The 15,392-nt window shown below is 40.7% G+C and overlaps 1 protein-coding gene across 2 annotated transcripts in view; it reads right to left on the bottom strand.

Moving 5' to 3' along the window:
• CEP126 (centrosomal protein 126) overlaps nucleotides 1-15,392 on the bottom strand; it is a 42,974-nt gene that overhangs the window by 15,130 nt on the left and 12,452 nt on the right. The window contains exons 1-4 of one of the 2 annotated variants that reach the window (XM_072134191.1): nucleotides 5,851-5,965; nucleotides 5,580-5,725; nucleotides 3,932-4,049; nucleotides 2,844-3,045 (exon numbers count right to left, since the gene is read on the bottom strand). In XM_072134191.1, the coding sequence (XP_071990292.1) occupies nucleotides 2,844-3,045; nucleotides 3,932-4,049; nucleotides 5,580-5,725; nucleotides 5,851-5,870 (486 nt within the window). In that variant the 5' untranslated portion in view covers nucleotides 5,871-5,965. Of the gene's footprint in view, nucleotides 1-2,843; nucleotides 3,046-3,931; nucleotides 4,050-5,579; nucleotides 5,726-5,850; nucleotides 5,966-15,392 lie in introns of those variants that run through there. The other variant, XM_072134190.1, reaches the window with a different exon arrangement.

The following is a 15,392-nucleotide window of genomic DNA, read 5'->3' as shown; positions in this document are numbered from 1 at the left end:
CTTCATCCTAGACAACCCCTTAAAGAGTGTAATGCCCGTGAGTCTGTGTAAAAGATTACAATAAATCTGTTGGCGGCCAAGCCCCTCCTACTAAGGTCCTACTTGAACAAGGATCCAAAAAGGTTAAATTGCATAAAAATCTAAATATTTTACATGTCAGATGTAAGTAAACAGAATGGATGTCTATAGCTGGGCTTCTCTATAGGTGGGCTTCTCTATAGCTGGGCTTCACTATAGGTGGGCTTCTCTATAGCTGGGCTTCACTATAGGTGGGCTTCTCTATAGCTGGGCTTCACTATAGCTGGGCTTCTCTACAGCTGGGCTTCTCTATAGCTGGGCTTCTCTATAGCTGGGCTTCACTATAGGTGGGCTTCTCTATAGCTGGGCTTCACTATAGGTGGGCTTCTCTATAGCTGGGCTTCACTATAGGTGGGCTTCTCTATAGCTGGGCTTCACTATAGGTGGGCTTCTCTATAGCTGGGCTTCTCTACAGCTGGGCTTCTCTATAGCTGGGCTTCTCTATAGCTGGGCTTCTCTATAGCTGGGCTTCACTATAGGTGGGCTTCTCTATAGCTGGGCTTCACTATAGGTGGGCTTCTCTATAGCTGGGCTTCTCTACAGCTGGGCTTCTCTATAGCTGGGCTTCTCTACAGCTGGGCTTCTTATTTAAAAGGTATCAAAGTACTGTCTGTAACTCCAACAAACGTCAAAGACAAAGAACTTTGTGCCGAGTTCTAGAAGTCATCAACTGTGGACGTTGGAACTATAGTCAAGGACTTTTGTTTTCCTAATAGTTGGGGGTCCTACAGATGGACCCCCACCTCTGTAGTCTACATGGCATAGCCTGTGAATGCGTTATAAGATGTAGAGTGTGAATACCCCTTTACAATAGGTAAATAACAGAGCAGACATGTGACGTCTGCCTTCCCGCTGGTAGATCGTGAACATTTACTTATTGGATTATGTTCCCGTCTTATGACATGCGGCGTGAATACAAGCTTCACAATTTAGGTGTATTATGGACGGACTGTAATGAGGGAAATCCGCAACATAGGAGAATGTTATTATGTGTGAGCACGGTGAGGGATGACGTCCGCTCGGCATTCCTGCCTCTACACAACATGTCGGAGCAATGCTGATCCTCAGCTCTGTGTACCGGCACAGTCCTGTAATAAATCAATGACTGACTGTATTGTATATGGAGGACGTTCAAGAGTTCACCTGTCACACGTCATCAGGCTTCCCGAGGGTCTTTATATGTTATTCACACTGTGACATGTACAATCTACTTGTCAGCGCACGTAGAAGGGGGAAATGAGGAAAGGAAAATACAGACAAAAACTGGGTTCATAAAAGAAGCTTATAGAAGGTTAATAGATGGGGAATAGAGAGGTTACAATGATCACCATTTAACCTTCCCTGCATTGCAGAAAATAAACTTCTAATGAAATGGAAGCCTTGTAGTGCTGAAGTTCACCTGCAGGGGCGCCACTGTGAACATGAACACTTACTGCTAGATTCTCCAACACGTCACAGCTGATCACTGGAGGTACCAGCAGAGGAAAACTCATCCTCATAGACTGTAAGCTCTTGTGTCACCCCCTCATCCTCATAGACTGTAAGCTCTTGTGTCACCCCCTCATCCTCATAGACTGTAAGCTCTTGTGTCATCCCCTCATCCTCATAGACTGTAAGCTCTTGTGTCACCCCCTTATCCTCATAGACTGTAAGCTCTTGTGTCACCCCCTTATCCTCATAGACTGTAAGCTCTTGTGTCACCTCCTCATCCTCATAGGCTGTAAGCTCTTGTGTCACCCCCTCATCCTCATAGACTGTAAGCTCTTGTGTCACTCCCTCATCCACATAGACTATAAGCTGTTGTGTCACCCCCTCATCCTCATAGATTGTAAGCTCTTGTGTCTCGTGACTAAAATTTACCATTGTAATAAAATACATTATCATTTCTATATGTACGCACATAAGTTAGATGTTCACCAATCCAGAAAGTCTTAGAATGGATTCTGTGTAGGTATAGGATGGGGTTTCAGTACATAAGAAGACTCCATTGATCGTAGTACATTTTAACACAATATTTAACTTTTTACTTTCTGTCTATCGACACTTTTCAATAATCTACTGCAATATCTAAATGCTAGAAGGTCTGACATCTGCTATATTCATGTAAAATGCAGATATTTCTAATATTTCATGCCTGGTTATTTCCTGGTTACTTATCTGCAGAGCTGCCTCTTAGCGATGGACGTTTTGCTATATTTATCTCAGAGCAAGGATAACGCTGCCATCTAGTGGGGGAATGTTAAATTGCTCAGAAAATCTTAAAATGCTGACAGCCTTGCAATCTATGCACTCGATAAATCAGATCGGGCAGTGACAATATGAATATGCTGACATGGTAATACGGGTGTGTTCACATTGTTATGGAATAGTTATGCACAAAATAATAAAATCTCACCACATGGGTGTTTCCATTCCCTTTGTCAAAGCAGCACGTCCCTACAGTCTGGCGCTGACTAAGTGACAGACTATGTAGTGACACACCCTACTGACGGGGGGAACCCAGCTGTCAACTTATTTACACACCTCCAAGAAGAACAACTGAGGAATGGCCCAAAGCAGGATTGTTATGTAATAAGGAATACAAGATGCATCAGGAAAGGTGACAGCTCCTCTTTATGTCTGGAATCTCATCCACCAGAATCAGATACAGATATACGTGCAGACCCAACTTGACTCCTGACCCAATACCAGTACAGAAATAGTTTAGCATCATTGCAGGTATAGAGGAGACGCTGATGCCTGTGTGTGTGTGACGCGCTGTGTACCTGGAGGTTGCTGAGATGCTGTTCCTCTAGAAGCCGCTGCGCCTCCTCCAGTCTGTGCTGGAAGTAGAGCTGGTTACTATCCGCCTGGAGCGCAGACCGATCTAGAAAGATTCTCTCAAGGTCCAATTTGGCAGACGGCTGTTGCTTCCTGGGCCACGTGGAGTGTCCTATCGATGAAAAGTTGGAAGACTGGTCTGATGTTCTGGAAAAGATAAAATAAGGGGTTAATGATTTATTTACTTGAAGTGTAATTGTAAAGTTACTAGAAAAAAAATAGGTTTAGCACAGCTGGAGAGAGCCTTCCACAACAATTTCAACAATACTTGTATCATGCTGCTGGCTACTTCCTAGCCTTAGATACAGCCAGGTATATCTATTAGCCCTACTTATAAAATCACATTCAGGACAGAGCACTGAAGGCTTTCAAAGGAATAAGGACAGCATGCTTGTAATTGGACAATGCTTGTGACATCACCCAAGGTCCTATTTTCTTGCCCTTTTCTACTACTGCCCTTTCCAACAAGCTCCAGCCACCCCCTCTCGTCTCCGGCCATCCAGTACGGATTCCCATGGTTTCCAGGAAGCATGAAAAAAGGAGAGCAGCTAGAGGGGACAAAGTAAAACTTCTGCTAGCAGCTAGCCGCCTGCAGATAGCTGCAGAGTAAATTAAAGAATTGCTTATTGTTGCTTAGTGCAGAGAGGCAAAAGTTTTCATACTTTACAGTTGTACTTTAAATGATGTATTCATCTATATTATTAGTGTTTGATTTGTATTAGCAATTTACATCTATATAGAATATCAATACAATACATTATTATATATTAAATGATTAGCACTGGTTTCTTTGGAAAATCAACACACCCTCAATTTCTTTTGGGAAAAAACATGTAAACAGAATACAGTCACCTACTTAAGGACACCCGACTTACAGACGACCCCTAGTTACAGATGGACCTCTCTGACCACTGTGACCTCTCTGGATACTGACAATTCCTGAACCTAAGCCCCAGGCTGCAGACGGTGGATCTATAGATGATGAACAGATAGAACATATCCCATTTGTGACGTAGCATATGTATGAACATACCTGGTGTTGTTAGGGCTCCTGTGACTGGATACATAATAATAAGTGGAGGGGATGGATCCCTGAATTTGGTCAAGTGCATCTTCAAGTTTTGGCGTTGGCCTCTTATGGATAGTATAGGCTGTAAGATAAAGAGAGATACAAGTTATGAAGATATATAGTGTCATAGTCATTACAGAGATGGTTCATTGAGGATCATAAGGGTGACACAGGAGGAGGTGCTGCTGATCCGTATCCTCCTCAAATCTGATTGTTACTTGGGGGTTGATATTTGAGATGGTGATGCCCTCAGATGTCCTATCTTGCTCTCTCTGCTCTAAACATATCGCATGTAGCTCAATTTACATCTAAGGCGTTGTCTGTAAAGTGATAAGTTATGAAATGGCATACAAAGACTTATATGAGTGAGTTTTGAGTGTTAACTCATTTAGAGAACGGCCAGGGTGAACCAGCACTGGAGAAGTGATCTTTTTGGGGCCATGATTCATTGCACTGGACAGCAGCCAATTGTGTTACAGAATATTTCAATATGTCTTAAAATGGGTTCCCACCTCAAAGGAAAGAGGGCAAGTTTAAAGTCACTGGGATACGAGCACTGGGGCATTCAGCAGTCGGGTGAAACATTGGGTCCAGCCTGTTACTCTGGTGCTGATGTGAGGTCTGGGTTACATTTTACTGCCAATGTACAGCAAATACATTCTTTCTATGGGGCTGCACTATACCCTTAGTGTTTTGGTGCTATAGCCAGAAATGCATCACTTTCAGAAGGGAGTATGAAAGCAGAATCAGACTACACAAGCCTTGTTTGTAGTCTGTTACTATAGAGACAGACTCCCTGCATAGGGGCTTTATACGCAGAATAGGAATTTTGTAATTTCACGTAACTGTACGTCTTTAGGTCTCATTTTAGAGGTGTTGTTACTATTGAAAAACATGGGTGGTGTCTGTAGCCTTAGCTGGATATGAAGCTTTGTTCCAGCAAAACCCTATTAGAAAAATTACTGAGCACAAAATTTTAAAGGGTATGTCCGAAAAACATCTTTCAAAAACAGCTTCACTCCTGACCATGGTCTATGTCACTATTGCAGCTCAGTTGCGTAGAGATGTATGAAGCTTAACTGCAATATCACCCTCTACCGTTGGACAGGTGTGTAGCTGTTTTAAAAAGAAAGCATCCATGTTTTTCAACCTTTGTACACCCCCTTTAAAATTTTGTGCTCAGTAATTTTTCTAATAGGATTTGGCTGCAGACACCTGTATATTTCAATAGTCACAACGCCTCTAAAATCAGAAATGAAGAAGATGTGCAATAATGTGTAATTACAAAATTCCTATTTTGTGTATGAACCTCTAAGCAGCGACCTCCGGACCACCTCTTTAATTGTGGCAACCAAATGGGGACACTACCTATCATGTAAGGAAATTCTAAGTCAAATAATGATTTCATTAATTTATAATACTGTGACCACAGGGCATTGCTATTACGATACAATCTCTAGAAAATGGCTAAAATGATAGTAAATACATTTTTCTGTAACAATAACCAAGCAATTTGCCATAAATCTTAATAACAAATAGTTAAGTGACAAAACGAGTCATAAAAACCTTGCATTTTTTCAAATTTTAGTGCAATTCCATAGCAGCCACTGACCGGGTCTCCTGCGTTGCGATGGGGGGAGGTGCGCCCTCTGGAACTTCTCTGTGGCTTCCTGTAACTTTAACTTTCTCTGCTGTAATACTTCTTCCCGGAACTTCTGCTCTTTTTGTTCTTCTTCTCTTTGTTTTTCCTCAAGTGCTCTAATAAAATAATAAAAAAAGAAGGAGAAATGAAACATAAAATAAACATAAAAAATAGCCAAAAAAATGAAGCGATTATCCGTAAAATAAATTAAATCTGATGTGCAGGAGGTGCATGAGCGGACCTGATAGTAAAATGTAACATATCACACGAGGAGAGTAATTTGGATGGGAGCCGTCTCTGCCTGTACAGGGCTATAAAATCTGTGGATCACACCCTGTTCACGGCTCGCATTGTCGTAAGTACCTTGTAAAATAAAAAAAAGTCAGACATAAAATGTGGTGTAAATTGACAGCGATGTCTCAGGGCTGACATTCCATCCTGAGACGCTCAGGGCTCATGGAGATACGATGACAGGTAGGGAGGGCTGTGCCCTATGGTGACTGTCACGCATATTATGGGAATAAAAGGCTAAAAATATGTGAACCTTACCTCTAGATATTGTGCTGGAAACTGAAACGTCTCGGGTGATGTGCAGCTGCCAAGTACGAAGGATAATTATCACCTTATTAACATCATGTACAGTACACACAGTCCACAACACCAGCGCACCGCACACACGTGCATTACACATCTCAGAGAGATGCCAACACAGGCTACATTCATGGAAGACACTTACCGTGCCATAAGTACTAGGCAGCAAAGCTCTGCTACAGTGGAAGGGATCAAAGATAACTTGGATTCTCACTGTTTAACCCAAAAGATGCCAAATGTGGCATCTAAAGGGCTGGACAGATGGAGGGGGCTTCATCAGCATTTCTAGGTTGCTACTGAAGCAGTCATTTGTGTATGGATAAAAAAAAAGAAATCCACATTATCGTTAAAAAAAATAAAAATTGGACTGGGGTTTATATCATTATTTATTGTCTGAGGTCTTTATTAATATATACAGAGCCATATCTGCCTTGTGGCGAGATGAGAATGTTGCCTCAGGCGGCAGTAGTCCGAAACCTAAAGGAGGCGGCAAAATATGGGACCATAATATGGGCGATTTGGTTGGCCATTGATGCCCATATTGCCCACCTGAAAAATCATTTGCTTGTGTATCTTTAACCCCTTAACGCTGAAGCCACTTTTCACCTTCCTGACACGGACCATTTTTTAAAATCTGACATGTGTCTATTTAAGTGGTTGTAACTTTGGAACGCTTTAACATATCCAGTTGATTTTGAGATTGTTTTTTCGTGACACATTGTACTTCATGCTGGTTGAGAAATTTAATAAATATATTTAGTATTTATTTATGAAATAAATGGAAATTTGGCAAAAATTTTGAAAAAAACAATGTTTTCCAAATTCAAAATTTTCTAGTTTTTGGAAAGTTAGTCATATCACTAAAATAACTTGATAACTAACATTTTCCATATGTCTGCTTTAACTTGGCATCATTTTTCAAACATCTTTTCCTTTATTTTGGATGTTAGGAGGCTTATAACTTTAGGTGCAATTTTTCAGATTTTCACGAAAATCATCAAAACCTACTTTTGGAGGGTCAATTTAGTTAGAAGTGACTTTATAAGGCCCACATGACAGAAACCCCCCACAAATGACACCATTTTAGAAACTACACCCCTCAAAATATTCAAAACAACCTTTGGGAATTTTGTTAACCCTTTGAGCGTTTCATGAGCGTGAAAGATAAATGAAAGTGAAATTAGAGAAATGTAATTTTATCTTACTATAGATTCATTGAACACTAAAATTTGCACCTTCACAATGGGTTAAAAAGGAAAATGCATTTTACAGTGTTGAGGGCAATTCCTCTTGAGTATGCCAATACCCATTTTGTCACTGTACCCTGCTGTACGGGCACAGGGGGGCACTTGGAATGGAAAGAGCGTTGTTTAGTTTTTGCAGGGTAACTATGGCTGAAAAAGTTTACATGTGTCAGGATGCATTTGGAGAGCCATAGTGGTACCAAAACAGAGGAAAGCCCCAACATGAGACACCATTTTGGAAAGTACACCCCTTGGAGAGTTTAGCAACGTGTAATTTGTGTATTTTCCCCAACAGGTGTTTGATTCAATTAGGCCCCAAAAGGGAAAAAAGGTGAAAATTTTCTCAAAAAAGTCACTTTTACCCCAAATTTTTGTAAGCCACAAGGGATAAAAGATGAAACAACCCCATAAATGTGTAAAACTATTTCTCCTAAGCACAGAACTGCACCACTTTTGCATATAAAGTGTTGTATGGGTGCAAAGTAGGGCTCAGAAGGGAAAGAGGGGCTTTGGCCTTTTAGAAGCCAGATTTGACAATCATCCTTTACATGTGTCAGGATGCATTTGGAGAGCCCTAGTGGTACCAAAACAGAGGGGAACCCCAACAAGTGTCACCATTTTGGAAAGTTCACCCTTTGGAGAATTCAGAAAGGTGTAATATGTGTATTTACCCCTACAGGTGTTTGCTTCAATTAGGTCCCTAAAAGGAAAAAGGTGAACATTTTCCCAAAAAAGTCACTTTTACGGCTAATTTTTGTATCCCATAAGGCATTAAAGATGAAACAACCCCAAAAAATGTGTACTAGCATTTCTCCTGAGTATAAAATTGCCCCACACATGCAAATAAAATGTTGTATGGGTACGCAGTGAAGCTCAGAAGGGAAAGAGGGGCGTTGGCCTTTTAGAAGCCAAATTTGACAGACATCCTTTACATATGTCAGGATGCATTTAGAGAGCCGTAGTGGTACCAAAACAGAGGGGAACCCCAACAAGTGTCACCATTTTGGAAAGCACACCCCTTAGAGAATTTAGCAAGGTGTAATATGTGTATTTGTCTGTAAAGGTGTTTGATTTAATTAGGACTTAAATAGATAAAAGGTGAACATTTTCTTATAAAGGTCATTTTACTCCTAATTTTATATAGCCACAAGGGATAAAAAAATGTAATAACCCCTCAAAATGTGTAAACCTATTTCTCTCGAGTGTAGAAGTACCCCACATGTGTATATAAAATGTTGTATGGGCGCACAGTAAAAGGAAAGGGGAATGTTTGCCTTTTAGAAGCCAAATTTGACAGAAATGTTTGACATGCATTTGGAGAACCCTAGTGGTATAAAACAGATAAGAATCCGAAAAGTGACCCTAATCTTTGAATGCACACCCCTTAGAGAATTTTGCAATGTGTAATATATGTATTTGCCCCTACAGGTGAATGATCCAATTAGGCCCTAAACATTAAAAAGGTGAAAATTTTCCTATAAATGTCACTTTACCCCTAATTTTTGTAAGCCACAAGGGATAATATATTAAATAACCCCAAAAAAGGTGTAAAACTATTTCTCCCGAGTGTAGAAGTACCCCACATGTGCATATAAAATGCTTTATGGGCGCACAGTAGAGGAAAAGAGGGATGTTTGTCTTTTAGAGGCCAAATTTGTAAGAAATCCTTCACATGTGTCAGGATACATTTGGAGAGCCGTAGTGGTACCAAAACAGAGGAAAACCCGAAAAGTGACCCTAATTGTTGAATGTACACCCCTTGGGGAATTTAGCAAGGTGTAATATGTGGTGTAGTGTAATACACGTGGTGAAATGAGCATTTTGAACATATAGGTGGTTTCCAAATATGATGTGCAATGGAGTCCAAGATGGAAATTGCAATTATTTCTGGAAAGTTCAGTGCCCGTTATGTGGCGCCCCTTATGAAATAATGGAGGGGTATAGGGAGCAACGTGACCTACCAGTTGTTACAATTATTCATTTTACCGAAATTAATTCACAATAGGTTGGGCGTGAATTGTGAATGTCCAGTGTATAAGGAGGTAGAATATACCAGGGGACCAACTAAACTTTTGTCACTCTGGAGGTGTCGCAGGTCTCTTAGTAGTATATAGTGTCCATCCTTAGTATATAGTGTCCATACTAACTCCTCTTTTGGAACAGACTCTTTATTGAGTCCTACCATTAGAAGCAGCAGAATTCACCGGGAAAATGCTGTCCTGGCAAAACACAGGAACATCTAAACCAGAGGTACTGGGGCCGTGTCCTTCTTGTCCCAATATTAGTTTCCTAATACCTTCCTCTTGAAAACGGAGAAATGATACGGCAGGACCTGCACATTGGAACAGCTCGTAAGAGTTGTACATCATAATCTGTACAATGTGCATGGCCAGCACTTTTGTACCATATCTTCGTTTTAGTAGGGAAATTATCGCCAAGTGTTGCTCTTATTCACCCTAGCGATGCCCATTGTGACGAATATTGCTGCTTTTGGCTGGACCATATTGACCAGCAAATAGCGGCAAACATGGACAGAGGGGGGCAACAAAACCCCTCTGGACCGCAAGGCAAAATTGGTGGCTGTCAGGAACAGCCGCCACCCTGCCCCGATCACCGTGTCTACAGACATGGTGACCGGTATTACTGACGTCATAAGTAAATTCGCTGCTATCGGCTCGTCTGAATTGATGAGCCAATAGCAGCGATAATAAACTGGGGGTGTGTGGGGGGGACGTAACCCTTCTGGTCCATGGGGCAGGATGGATGGCTGTCAGGAACAGCCGCCTCCTTATCCCGATCAGTGAACAGCCGCCGTCTTACCCTGACCGGTGTTGGCAAGTCACTACCCGCCGCACCGTTCTATAACAACGCTCGTTGGGAATAGGCTATACAATCTTTATTTATTTTTTTTAAGCAATTTAGACAAATAAGGGACGAGATGCACTGTAAAAAAAACCTTAATTTTAGTGGGTTTTTAGCTTATTGAAGAAATTTTATTAACTTTTTACGTGTGGAGGAAAATAAAATCATCAATTCTTGTTTTGGATTTTTAGCATTTTTTTGGGGGGTTGTTCACTGTAGCATAACAATAATATATCTTTATTCTACAGATCACTACGATTACGGTGATACCTCATTTATATAGTTTTATTTATATTTGTCCAATTTTATTGAAGGAAAACTAGAATAGAAAAAATTGCATTTGTTTTAGTATTGCCATTTTTATAGCAGCATAATTATAGTATTTTCTGGTTTACGGAGCTGGTTGTAAGCTTATTTTTTGCGTGACAAGTTGCTCTTTTTATCGCTATCATTTTGGTGCTTGTAACTTTTTCAGATCACTTTTTAGAACATTTTTTGTAAAGCAATTTGATAAAAAGTTTTAATTTTTGGCACGTTTTTGGTTTTCTTTTTTTACCACGTTCATCGAGCGGGTCCAATTATGATTAGGATTTATTGTACAGATTGTTACGGACGCGGCGATACCAAATAAGTGGGGTTTTTTTGTGATTTAGTGTTTTTTATAGTTTATTACTTGTGTAAAGGGAAATGTGGTGTTTGGGGGGACTTTCACTTTCTTTTATTATTTATTTTTACTGTAAAAAACCTTTATTTATTTATTTTTCCTTTTTTTACAGGTAATGACATCTAAGCTTGAACAAGTGATCTTCTGATCACTTGTTCAAGCTTTTTTACAGGTTACACAGTGCAATACAGATGCTGCGCATGCCCAGTGTCTTACAGCCGGGTCCTGCCAGGAGGCACGGGCCGGCACCGAGAGGAGGATCGCGCAGCCCCGGGCACCGGCAGTCCCGGGGCTGCGATCGGAGGAGCGGACCCCCCCGGTAAGCGCCGCGGGGGGGTCCGATTCGCATTTAAATAACTTTAAATGCCTCTGACACGCCGCTGTCAGTGCGACCGCGGCGTGTTAGAGGCGGGTGTCAGCTATAACATATAGCCGACACCCGCAGCTTCTGGCCCCGGCTCCGTTCAGGATCCGGGGCCAGAAGCTTGACGTAATAGTACTGCATTTTGCGGGAACGCACCTCCCGCGATGCAGTACTATTACGTCAAATGTCGGGAAGGGGTTAAGATATAGATGTACAGAGCAGCACAGTCTGTTGCTCTGGAGGACCCAGGCAGTGTAACGTCATCTGATGAGACAGAGCAGAAGAGCCGGGAAGATGCAGAGGGTGCAAACGATGGTGTGGGAGCGTGACACGAGTCAAGGTGAGTAGCTGCTTTATTATTTTTAGAAATGGCCAAATTACTGCATCATCTATCACAAGGGGCTGCATGTTATAATATAAGGGAGGCTTTACATAATAACTGAGCTGTATTATTTTAGATGCTGTATCTAATATAAGGGTTGTGTTATAAGGGCTGTATATAATATAAAGGGAGCCGTATATAATATAGGGGGCCTTCATATTATATAATAATGGGCCTGTAATATATAATAAGGGGAGCTGTATATAATATAAGGAGGGCTGTATATAATAAGGGGAGGCTGTATATAATAAGGGGGCCGTATATAATATAAGGGGGGGCTGCATATTATTTAATTATGGGCCTGTAATATTATATAATAAGGGGAGCTGTATATAATATAAAGGGAGCTGTATATAATATAAAGGGGGCTGAATATTATATAATTAGGGGCCTGTAATATTATATACTAAGGGGAGCTGTATATAATATAAGGAGGGCTGTATATAATAAGGGGAGGCTGTATATAATAAGGGGGCCGTATGTAATATAAGGGGGGGCTGCATATTATTTAATTATGGGCCTGTAATATTATATAATAAGAGGAGCTGTATATAATATAAGGAGGGCTGTATATAATAAGGGGAGGCTGTATATAATAAGGGGGCCGTATGTAATATAAGGGGGGGGGGGCTGTATATTATATAATTATGGGCCTGTAATATTATATAATAAGAGGAGCTGTATATAATGTAATAAGGGTCTGTTGTGTCTTGTGAGGTTTATATGATTTAGGACACTGTTATTTAGGGCACTTAGTACTGTGAGAGACTGTGGTATTTTATGGGTGCAGTGTGGAGCTGTGGTGCTGGGAGCTGAAGACATCTGGCAGCAATTTCAACAGTGATGACCAGGAGAAGACATAATGAAGTTCTCATCCTGATGGAGTAGATCCTGTGAGGTACTAGATTTCACTATTGTCTGTGTCACTGAACTACTACTACCTCTTAGCACGTGTAGTGTCGGTCACAGAGGGCCAGTTAGGAATTTTAAGTAATGTTGTCAGCATAATGTTGTCAGGTTGTAGATTATTTCTAAAAATGTGTCTGTAAATTCAGTAGGGGTGTTCTGGTGCTCAATTTTCGTCTCAGGCAGCAAATAGGCAAGAATCGTCCCTGAATATATATCAACTGGCCTGGAGTCTGTATTATTATTTAGTGTCTGGCCAGTAATCTACATATATATGTATATAATATACATAATATATATATTAGCTGTAGCTGCATTGCCGGGATAGTAAATAACTGCTCTAAGCCATAACAAAATAGAATTGGTGAACATAAAATATCTGTGTCTATCTGTATATCTGTCCCTATGTGTCTGTGTGTCTCTCTCTCTGTATGTCTATCTCTGTCTGCCTCTACCAATCTCTTTGTCTGTATCTCTCTCTGTTTCTTTCTTTGTCTGTATTTTTTTCTTCCTGTCTCTACCTCTTTCGCTGTCTATGTTTCCCTTCTCTCTCTCCTTCCCTCTCCGTCTCTATCCATATTACCTCACACATAAGATGTCTTATACTCATTGCCTATAGTAACTAATCAAAGCTCAGAGCTCATATTAATGACCTGTGGCAAAATAGAAGCTGAGCTGTGATTGGTTGCTAACTGCCACAGCAGCCAATGGCTCCTGTATATGGGGGTTAATAATTATGGTGGTTACTTATGGTGTATGGGATGAAAATTGCACCTCAAAACCTCAGTCTATAATGTTAGAGAATCAATATTAGAGAATTTTTTTCAGAAATAATGTAATCTCCACTGATCCACATTTGATGGATTTTTAGTAAGGGCTACACAAGTGTTTTACAAAATTACCAAAGAATAGCAACATAAAACTCTATTCTGCAAAGAACATGATGATCATAATTAGAGAACAGCAACGGCTGTAGCACAGTCTGTGTATAGAAAGATTATTACAAAATTTTCTGAAAGTTACAACAGTAGGAAGCTTAAAAGCTTTTGCTTTGAAAGACTTCAGCAGATGTGCAGCCACTGGACATCACTGGTCTCTCACACGGTTCTGCTGGGATTCTGCTCCACTCTTCGTCCAGTCAGTTCTGTGGCTGTTGTGGGTTTCTTGGCCATAACTTTGTCACCAAGGATTATTTTACCAATCCTTACCATGTTCAGTGCTAAACCGGCGAACAATTCCAGGTCTAGTGGTGAAACAATTACCCATGGAGATTCTCTGCGTTATCCTGTCCTCTCTTGCATTTCTTTTTCCAGGGTAACCGGCCTTTTTGGGGGACCTGAATGAGTTTGAGATGTTGTAAAGATGCAATATTCTGGAAAGCACAAACTTGGAACGACCAACTTCTGTTGCTATGGCTGATATGATATGGCTCCTTTGGTCTTCATCTACACAATCTGCTGCCAGAGGGGTTCAGTCACTTTGGAAAGGCACAACATTTTTGCAAAGTCAGTGAAAACTGGAAAGTTAGGGGCCAGTTAAATAGAGTTTCTCAGATAATTACAGAAATAAGTACCAGGTGCCAGATTAACAACAATAACTTGCAGGTATCTGAAAATGTTCTCTAATTTTGATCCTTGTTCTCTTTCATTTATGTTATTTACATTTTTGTTCTGTGGTTTAGAATATATACAATTTATGAAATAAGCTTCAAATACTGCTATTTTAATCATGTTAGCATATATTCACATAGCACTACACAATACGGCTTATTTACTAACGGTCCGCAGATCGCACTTTTGGCGTATTTTTTGTCGCTGTGACAGGTATTTAGCAGGAGATTGTGTCGCACGCGAGCGGATTCTGGCGCACCTGCGCTGGCTTTCATGCGACAGGAATCGAGGGGCGGGTCGTCGGACGATCCAACTGATTCGGACTGAGCGCCGGATTTAACATTCAAATTATGTTACATACACCGGGAAGAAGGTGAACTCTGGCGGAGCTGACACATGCAGGATATCGGGCGCACAATCTTAGTGAATCGCGGCACAGCGCATTATACACGGACAATGCACTTTCGGGGAACACGCAGGACCGGGTAAGTAAATGTGCCCCAATGACCTTGACATTTAGGAAATTGTGTTTTGCTCTCTAATTTTTATCTCTAGTCTATATATTGTCTTATCTGGGGGTTTGTAGTATTTTATATGATTTGGGGTATACATTATTATACATTGTCTGGTCTAAGGTCTCTTAATATTAGCAATAATAGCAAAGAAGACTCAGCTAAGGGAGGGATGAACTCAAAAAGAGTGCTTTATTCCAACCAAATTCCGTCCCTGTGCTGTGCTGTGGTCTTCTTTGCTATTATAACATCTGCAAATAGTTTGTATGTTCTCTCTGTGTTTGTGTGGGTTTCCTCTGGGTCCTCCGGTTTCCTCTCACACTCCAAAACATACTGGTAGGTTGATTAGATTGTGAGCCAATCTCTGTGCAGCGCTGCGTAATCTGTGTGCGCTATATAAATAAAGGAATTATTATTATTATTGAAACCATGGAGAACCCCTGACGGACTGCTGGCACCCTCCACAAATATCAATCTTTTTTGACCTTGGGTATGCGGTCTACTATTTCTGTATAAATAATGGTCTAGGGTCTCTATTATTCTCTATTGTCTGGTCTGGAGTCTATATTATAATCCATGCTCTGGAGTCTATATTTTCATTATTTGGTATGGCGTTTATATTATTATTTATTGTCTGGGCTGGAGTCT

The sequence above is a fragment of the Engystomops pustulosus genome, chromosome 2 (assembly GCF_040894005.1).
Source record: "Engystomops pustulosus chromosome 2, aEngPut4.maternal, whole genome shotgun sequence".
NCBI lineage: Eukaryota > Metazoa > Chordata > Amphibia > Anura > Leptodactylidae > Engystomops > Engystomops pustulosus.
Note: the sequence above shows the minus strand (reverse complement) of the source record. Positions and strands in the feature narration are given on the sequence as shown.